At 40.6% G+C, this 9,337-nt stretch overlaps 1 protein-coding gene across 8 annotated transcripts; it reads left to right on the forward strand.

Annotated features, from left to right (window-relative positions):
• The first annotated feature begins 502 nt into the window (after positions 1-502).
• On the forward strand, positions 503-9,079 carry LOC308161800 (uncharacterized protein). 8 transcript variants are annotated; one of them, XR_013937562.1, is made up of 9 exons: positions 503-543; positions 6,128-6,211; positions 7,394-7,585; positions 7,897-7,941; positions 8,025-8,089; positions 8,211-8,328; positions 8,536-8,604; positions 8,698-8,777; positions 9,039-9,051. XR_013937562.1 is itself a non-coding variant. In XM_080535874.1 (9 exons), the coding sequence occupies exons 4-9, from the start codon at positions 7,577-7,579 to the stop codon at positions 8,757-8,759; spliced, it is 360 nt and encodes a 119-aa protein (XP_080392000.1). In that variant the 5' UTR covers positions 503-543; positions 6,128-6,211; positions 7,394-7,454; positions 7,535-7,576; the 3' UTR covers positions 8,760-8,965. The 8 variants fall into 8 exon arrangements, 5 of the variants coding, with proteins under 5 accessions (XP_080392000.1, XP_080392001.1, XP_080392003.1 ...); XM_080535874.1 differs by lacking the exon at positions 9,039-9,051 and having other exon boundaries at positions 7,394-7,454; positions 7,535-7,585; positions 8,706-8,965; XM_080535875.1 differs by lacking the exon at positions 9,039-9,051 and having other exon boundaries at positions 7,394-7,454; positions 7,550-7,585; positions 8,706-8,965.
• The last annotated feature ends 258 nt before the right edge of the window (positions 9,080-9,337 follow it).

A 9,337-nucleotide genomic window follows, 5' to 3' on the forward strand; every position in this document is an offset into this window, starting at 1 on the left:
AACTGGCCATCGGATTTGGGCGCCTAATATCTAAAAAGCACTACGGTTTTCTTATTTTATCGGATTAAAGTAGCGAAGACCAGAAATTCCCATTGACCGCCAGTCAAACTTCTCCCCTTCTATCACCCAAAAAGGGGCGTGATCATTCTGATGACAGGGAGATGACGCGCAATTGCTCTGATGAATTGTAGTTTATTGATAGCTGGCTAGTCTCGCGGTGCCAGCCGTTTCCACTTCCGCTTTGCTCTCGCTCCAAACCTCTGGAGACCTTTATCCATAGAACGGATTCTATGTGCCGCCCGGAGCGAGCGGCAAATCTAGCTATAGTATCCATCTGCGCGCAACAAATCCATCACCCGGAAATGTGTTGGGCCACGTCATCGTAAGCGCGTCGGTAAAAGAAACCGCGAGAATCCGCGAGATTTTGAAGGATCTGATAGTTCGCTACAATTCGATACAGAGGACTACCAATCTCCGTTCGCTACAATACAATACAGACGACGAAGAAGAAGAATTACAAGTACAATGGCAAATGCAGCTCAGGTGAGAATTTCGAAATATTATTAATGAACATGTTATAGTTTTCATATATGTATTTATTATTTAGGTTGTTGCATGTGTTACGCATTTGGCTGTAGTTTTGTTCATCTAATTGGGTAATTCTATGTGGTTTAGCGTTATCAGATATGAGATTAGATTCAACTTTATTGTCATTGCTGAGTACAAGTACCAACAACAAAATGCAGTTATGCATATAACCAGAAGTGCAAATAGTGACAAAACAAAGATAAACATGTACAGCCGGCAGGGCTAAAAAACGCCGCGCTCAGGTGGGGGGAAGGGAATGACTTTCACGTGGTAATTATTACAACTAACACTAAGTTAAAGATGAACTATATGCTATTTTCGAACTTTGGTAGTGTGTTCACTGTTGTATGTAGGTTGCACATATAATATTTTGAGCTCAGGTCACATATTTTCAAGCAAGATGAATTAAAGGAATGAAATATTCAATTTAAAGGAAATGAAAGTTATTTGGAGTCACATTCGATACATTCACCTAATTATATTTTATTCTTCCATAGACCAACATGATGTTTCCAGATGGACAATATCCTGCGCTTAAGAGATTGGACTTGGACACATTCCAGTGTCCATGTTGTCACAAGGCAGGGAAGTACCCTGCTCTTCTATCTCATATGCAGTTCCACCATAGTTCTGCTGTGAAATATGGAGGTAAGTCCACCTATATATTATCATGTCATCATTTGAATTTTAAATGGTGTTAATGTGTTATTTCTGTGCCCCAGCACATCCTTGGTGTAAATTAGTTTTAGATCAGACATTGTGGGCTCATTTGATGTTTGTGTGAGCTTTCACATTCCACATTAGATTTATATTACGGTTCTGACCTGTTAGCAACGCTGAATTAATTACCTAATGTGGGTTTAATTATTAATTCAAATGCAAAAGTTCAAGTTATAGGCATGGACCCTATGTTATCGAATTTTTATTTAATAAAAGTTTGGGCATTTAGCAGACGCCTGTTTCCAAAGCGACTTTTAATCAATACATTTGACTAAGCAAGTGAATCATCAATTCACCAGTCGTAGCAGGAAGAGTAATCTACCTCAGACCAGGGGTCTATTATTGTTAGTGACATGATTATGTATTGTTCTCACAAACACCTTTTTTCAAATTATGTATTTACAAAAATACAACTTATTGGTATGTTTCTAGTAGGCCTATCTTCTAAATCACTTTCTTTATTTCTTTTAGGATATGCTTTTTATAAATGCCACTGTGACTGTGTGACCAACAGCCATTATCACTGTGGCTTTTGCCCCCGAGTCATTATGCGTAAGGAGTATTTTCTTAATCACTTAAAAAAGTGTTGCACTCAACTCCCAGCTGCTGTGGGGACGACGGCTCCAGCAACTACGTCTCAGACAGCCCCCCAGATATCGAGGTCAAGGTACCAATCAACAACATGTTGTTTTTGTAACTTAGTACTCAACAAGAAGAACGTCAAGAAGCACATCGAAAGGTACCACTCATCAAATCCATTAGACATTACAGCAAATCACCATCTACAATCATTCTGCATAGATAACAAAAAGGGAATGTTTGCTGTTTCCAAGACCTTTAGGGGTCCTGTGCACTGGATTCATGTCCAAAAATGTTCCTGGGGTAATAACCAGGTAACCTGTGAATTAGAGACATGCAGCAAGGCATATGACTATGCACGTCGAAGTAGCCTATCGGGTTTTGACTGCAACCATGTTCGGTCCTTGGTGTACTGTCCTGTGAACACCAAGTCAGCCATTGATCTTGATGAAGGGATTCTCTCAGAAATGGTCCTGAACAAATGGTTTAGCAAGGACACAGAGAGTGTGTGTCTGAGAAGGAAGCTGGCTGCTGGTGAAGAAGCTGCACCACTCAGTGTTGAGGTGAACCCTGGCCAAGAACAGGGACGCATTTTCTTTTCAGTGTTGGAACCACACATCTCCTCCTATTCAAGATTGGGGAGGGTCATGGTCCACTATGAACATTCCATAAACACCTGGCATTGCCCATGTTCAAAACCCAGAACATCCTGCCCACACAAATCTATAGCCAAGTGGCACGTGCACCAAACAAGGCCTACCCTTTTCACCAAAAAGTATTTCGAAGACTCTTCTTATGAGACATTTACCGCTGAGGACACACAGGCAGCACCTGAGGACACACAGGCTGTTCCCCTGTATCCCCCAGAAGGAAAGGAAAGGCTGTTGGATATGGTGGATTACCTTATAGGACACAAAGCCCTGCCAACAGATCTTCCCATTAAAGTCTTACAATCAGAGGATATACCAAGGCACTTGGCTCCACAAGAGAACTATTGCCATAAGTGTCCCGGCGAAGTTGCTCTTTCTGAGCCAATTGTCATGTCCAGAAAAGCGAAGATCGTCACAGTCACTGGAATTGTGGAGGGTAGGTTGCATTTCATGACAGACATCGTTATTTCTGAATTGTTTAGTTCCATGAATTACCAAATATGTGGTTTGTCCATCATATAGTAACCATCATGTCACTGACATCCTTTTTTACAGGGATAACAACATACGTAAAAAAATGTGCAGCATGTGGCACATTTTACCGCTACCAGGAGTGGGCAGAGGGGCTGCATAATTTTAATGATAGTGTCATTTTGACACATCAGTTATGCCTTTACCTGAGGAACTCTGTACAGGTAACACACGTTTGATATTTTGTATGTGTTAGCCTGTGCTTTCCATTTAATGTTGTCCTGACAGTTTTCCCTCCACGTCCAATTGTAGAACCATACAGCAGTGGGAAGAGCTGTGGAGATTTTACAAGCCACAAACAATCAAACTTATCCAGCCAAGGACTCCATACTCCACGGTTACCTGCATTTTGAAGCCCTTTCCTCGCATACATATACTTTCTCATGTGTGAACTGTGGAGATCATCCTCCCGTTGTGGTGATGGATTTGCATAAGAAGGGAGTCTTCAGCATGCCAAGTGAGTGCTTATCTCTTATGAGGTCTGTTACAATGACCACTGTTATTTTTACTATGTTATGTAACTGTTTGTCTTTCAGTCAGTGATATCCCAGAGCCACCACCTATATTTGATGGCCGGGTCGACATTGAGGACTTCTGGCGTTCCGTTAGCCAAGAGATCCTTTGTCGAGGCTTTGTGAAGAGTAAGTGAAGATTTTCAACTTGGAGGAATTTAAAGGGAAGGATTTAAAGAGTGATCTGTGCCAAGTGTATCCAACTGAAGACAGGTGTACATTTTTGTATATGTTTTCTAGGTGCATGTACCTGTATTATGTACAGTATATAGCCTTGTTGACCACCATTAGTGTTTTTGCTTGTGTTGTCTGTTTGCTCTTGCCTAGGTAATGCTGCAAATCCTTGTGTGGTATCCCCTTCCTACCATAATTGGGCACCATGGATAGGTCCTCAGACCAGGGCCAACAACATTGTCTTCAACACAGAGTACATGAAGGGTCGAGGTAGGAATACTTCACAACTGATGGAGGCGGCAGAGATGGACGTAACCGAGGAGAGATTGACCAATGAGATAATGAAGTTGAAGGTGAGATTACTTTAAAAGATTTTCTCAAACTAATTGTTATTAGATGGTCATGCATAAGTGTAAGCAACACATTTAATATAATTTAACTGAAGTCTGTATGTAATAGTTTATCTGGTTGTTAATGTACTTTCACTACCATGAAAACACAGGTTCTTGCAGTGCGAAACCTGGTAAAACACTGTGGGCTTGACTCAACCGGGTCAAAAATGGACCTTATCGTTCGCTTGAGGGAGGAGATGAAAAGCCGCAGTACATATGACAAGGTCTTCCAAAAGGTCTGGAGTGCATCTGGTAAGTTTAGCAAAACACAATTATCGGAATTTATTATATTTTTGCTTAGAGAAAATAAGTCCAAATTAAACACTTTATATCACCAGTGTACTTATATTATCATGTACTTATATTTCAATTTATTTTCCTGTTAAGGCGGCTGGGCAGTGATAATGTGCCCATGTGGAATTGTGAATGCGCTTAAGTTCAATATAAGAGCTGAAAGCCCAAGAGATTATGCGGACATGCTGCTGTCTTTTAAACACTTCCCAAATGTGGCCATATATGACTTTGCCAGAGGTTTGGCTACTCACACCAACTTGAGGGAATCCGAAGAACTGCCCTTCAGACCAATGAAGGCAGACTGACCGAAGCCACACCTGACAATCTGAAGTCCGCTGAGAAAGGTGGGCTGAAAATAAACCTGCCCTGGTTAAAATTGAAAAAGGAGCCCGTGGACATAAATGCACACCCTACAACAGGATCTTCGGATCACTATGCTCTCTATGACACTTTCCATGAGGCTAACACAAAAGACCCAAAGGATTGCCTCAGAAAGATAGGCCTTGTCCCGGAGCTCTGTGGCTGGGTGAACTCTCAAACAGCCGAACAGCTTTTCTCAAAAATGAAAAAAAATAACTATTTTATGAACTTGATGTCTCCGGGAAGCCATCTCTTTGTCATGCGATGTATTATTCATCACCACAACAGCATGGTCAATGAGAAGACCCTGACAGACCTTCGGAAAGTGTCACCAGAGGACATCACCCTTGATTCAAGTGGAAAGGCAGTAATGGGTGCGTGTTAAATATTTACATATGTGTGTTAAATGTTGTTCTCTTTGAAATTGTTTTGTCTCCACTGCTAATGTTTTTTAAATTATTGATCATATCTTTTTTAGCATCTACACTGTATTCAAGTGGCACTTCATCTCCAGCACACCCCTCAGGTATTATGACAGCCTGTTATCATCTGTATAACTGGTTCAGCTGGACAAATGTGTATGGATCAAGTCATGACGATGATCTACCTTTTACTACAGTGCAAAAGGAACCGCAGAACATTGACCAATGTTCAGAAAAATGTGAGGACATAACAATAATGTCCTCACTGGAGCCCTGCAGAGCCTCATGGACCCTAAAGGGTCATCATCCCCTTCAGGAGCAGCTGGTAAACTGATGTTTCTATATACTATTGTCCTTCGTATTTTATTATTCATTTGGAAAACGACTGACGTTCATGCTGTGTTCTTTGTTTTGCTGTTGATTTATTTGTACATGTCCTCTCCAGATCAACTATGTCCTGGATATTACAAGGCCACATGATGAGCTCATCATCAAAGATAAAACAACTTGCCTGAACAGGGAAAACATGTTGACCCTTGGACTTCAAAAGGACATCGACTCATTTGTATGTTACAACTATCCATGTTAGTGGTGAAGGTATGTTTTGAAAAGAAATTGTCATGAATTCATTGTCTAACGCTATCTGTAAACTACATCACCAGGTAGGAAACGCTTGCCTCAGGCTGATTGACCAAATGGCTACTATGAAGGTATGTTTTTTTTAAATCATTTATGCAAGAAATGTTTATACTAAGGATAGTTGATTGTTGAAGTGCCTGGATGAAAAGGTAATGTTGTGGCTTATATGCCTTGTTGTGATTTTAATAGATAGCTGGAACTCAGCCATATGTTTTACGTACCATTTTCTAGCATTGACTAATTTTAGATGCACTTGAATTCTACAGGGAAAGGCGGTTTTCATTGCTGACCTTCATGTAACCTCAACGTGGGTCCATTCCCACAACTGTGATCCCATGAGCCATTTCCCAGTAAGTCAAATGATTGAGCCGGTATTTGAATAAGATAAACAGCTATGTAGACAACATTGTATCCAGCATTACAATTGGCATGCCCTTCATGGGACATCAGCACATTAGCTGTGTTGGTCCTAAATACCTAAAACTAAGCCAAAAAAAACACTACATGTCTGAGAAAGGACTTCATCAAATTATCATGTAATTCATAATCATGCACACCCCAGTTAAGTGTTGGATAAAAATGATAAATGCAGTACATGGTTTTGAACAGGAACATGCTGATCAGAAGGATGCCCTTATCCTTCCACTGTGGGTTCCAGGCCACTTTGTCCTGTGTGTAAGTGTACTATATATATATATATATATATATATATATATATATATATATATATATATATATATATACAGAGCATAACTTTATATGCAACATATGACATCCACAGTAGTAGATTATAAAGACATACAATGTAGTTGAGCATTTCTCAGCTTTAACCTTCATATGCCATCTGCTTGTGAGTTTGTGTCTATTGTATTACCCCCAAAGTGTCCTTTTTGCTTATTGTCCAGAATGCGTTATTCCCTGTAGGTAATGAGGCCACACCAGAAAGAAATTTTCTTTCTAGATTCGCAGTATTTCAAAACTCCAAGGGGATTCACCTCTGAAGCCTACAGAACACTATTAAGGTTACCCCAAATATTTTTTGCTCTGGCAGTCACGTTCCCCTGACCTGCCTGGCGGTCACGTTCCCCTGACCTGCCTATGATGTGTGTCCTGGCGGTCACGTTCCCCTGACCTGCCTATGATGTTTGTCCTGGCGGTCCCCTGACCTGCCTATGATGTGTGTCCTGGCGGTCCCCTGACCTGTCTAATGTTACTGCCATTTCTAAAGACTTGTGTTCAATCAGGAGGCATTGTGGCAATGCATGCATTATGTACTGATTGTTTGTCCAACATTCAGAAAGGATTGGCTTCCCGAAAGCTGGAGTGGACTTAAATAGACACATTTCCAACACAAGGAAAGAGAGACACAGAGAAATCCTCCTCATTGAACTTTTGCAAATAAGCATGATCGACCGACTTGCATGGTGTGAAGTGGTTCTGAAGCAGCAGTGGTACGAATGTTGTTCCTTTTTTCTCTCCTGTAGGAGGTGTGTACTTCTTTGTTTGACTTAGTTTTATTCTTGGTTGCCCAGGGGTGTTGCTGAGAAAATTGTTGCGGGATCCTGGACAGAGAAGACTGGTCTGGATTTGGAGGTATTGTTTGAATGTTACTATCATATTATAGCTATAGTCATAATTACCTACTATTCTCTAACTAACTTTTCTTCGTACAGGGGCTTCCGAGGCAGACCAGTGGCAATGACTGTGGTGTCTTCATGATAATGGTGAGTTATGGTAATGCCACCAAGTGATATGGCACACTTGATTGTTCCTTAAAACCATCAAAAAAATGTGTAAATGTATGTAACAATGACTGACCACCACTTAGTCCTGACCAACATTCTGTTTGTGCATTTGCAAATAAAAAGGTGTGCAATAAAAGGTATTAAGGAACATTCATGTGTGCAGACCTCTCATATCACTTTCCTATGGAGTTATCAGCCATGTACATTTCATTGGATGTGTGTGACTACCTTCTCACTGAGTTATAAGCTGTCACATGGTAATCTTGTCTTTGTGTCTTTTCTCATTACAGTATGCCTGGTATTTCGCCATGGAGGCTACCTTTGACTTCAGCATTGTAAGTATTAAGAAAACAAGAACCCATTATATCAATATGCTATAAGACTTTGAATGCAAATTGAGTAACTGCTCTTTCTTTAGGATGACATGTCTCTCCTGAGAAGGTGGTGGTGTATTGTCCTGGTGGAAAACATTGGGCTGGAAGGGTATGCTGCAGTGCTACAAAAATAATAATTGTATTTGTACATTTATTATCAAGAGGACTTTGGGGTAACACCTGGCCCTACAATTCAACCTTCCGGTGAAGATAATGTGTGTTAATTTCAGATATGGAAGGAAGTTTGCTCACTTTAGTGAGGAAGGCAGAGCGACCCTTCACGACAGTGTCCCACCTGTATTCAGGACCTATTCAAGTGTTAAAAGGAGTCATGCAAGCAACACCATGGTCAGTGCATCTCTCACTAAGTATCTATGACCGTGTGCCTGTTTCTGAATGGGCTACTGCTCCTAAAACACATACTCCATGCAACTTTATGGCACATGCAATATGTTTAGTGGTACTGTGTCATTCTGAATCCAGCCTGGATCTCTTTTTGAAGTAGTTAACCCTTTCATGTAAAACATACTGGCAATAATGGTGGACTCTGTACAGATGCCACTGGACACTGACGAGGACCACACGTACTTCAAGAGGCCTTACAGCTTTCCTCCTAAAGAATTGGTTAGTGTGAATGAAGTTTATTGCATACAAACATACTATCCACCATTCACAGCTGTACACATAGTCATGCTTATGTGTGTATCCTGTTACCAGGGACAAAGATGTCAGAAGCCTGGAAAGTGAAACCACACTTTATATCAGGACACTTGAGGTAGAATGATCAAGGAAAGAAAGTGAGTGACTCATTCAGTACTTAACTGCACCTTTTCATTGTAACATGGTTAAGCACTGTATTATTATTTTAGGAAAGGGCTCAACAAGTTCAACACCAACGAAGAGTGACCAATGACTTGTTAGTGCATTGCATTTGCAATGCATTTTGGAAACATGAGGAGAGTGCTAATACAAATTCCATGACAGTTTGCAACCACTGATGAATGTGAGTTTCTTAAATTAATTATTAATCACTTCTTTATAACATTTTGTCTCAACAGTGAGAAGCAGCTGTCTCACCATTATATGGTCGAAATGTGAGAAGAAAAGGAAGCTGAAAGACCATAGAGACAATGTTGAAAGAGCACTTGTGCTAAAGTGCAATCAGCAATGATGTCTTGATTGAAGCGCATTGAGTCGTATCTTGTGAGATGCGCTATACAAATAAAGCTTGAATTGATTTGATCCCTTGTACACTTTTTTGGGGCATTTGTGTTGCAACACACCTGTACATTCTGCACTCTACCCTGTTAGGCCCTTATTTTACTCTAGACAGAAGGGTTGTAACACTTGTTATTAA

This window comes from Nansenia antarctica, assembly GCF_963989245.1.
Source record: "Nansenia antarctica genome assembly, chromosome: 7".
Lineage (NCBI taxonomy): Eukaryota > Metazoa > Chordata > Actinopteri > Argentiniformes > Microstomatidae > Nansenia > Nansenia antarctica.

Bases quoted from the DNA above. Each gene is read 5' to 3' on its own strand.
- LOC308161800 (XM_080535873.1), top strand. The intron at 7,942-8,024 runs GTAAGTATTAAG...CTCTTTCTTTAG, and splicing joins CTACCTTTGACTTCAGCATT to GATGACATGTCTCTCCTGAG. The intron at 8,090-8,210 runs GTATGCTGCAGT...TGTTAATTTCAG, and splicing joins GAAAACATTGGGCTGGAAGG to ATATGGAAGGAAGTTTGCTC.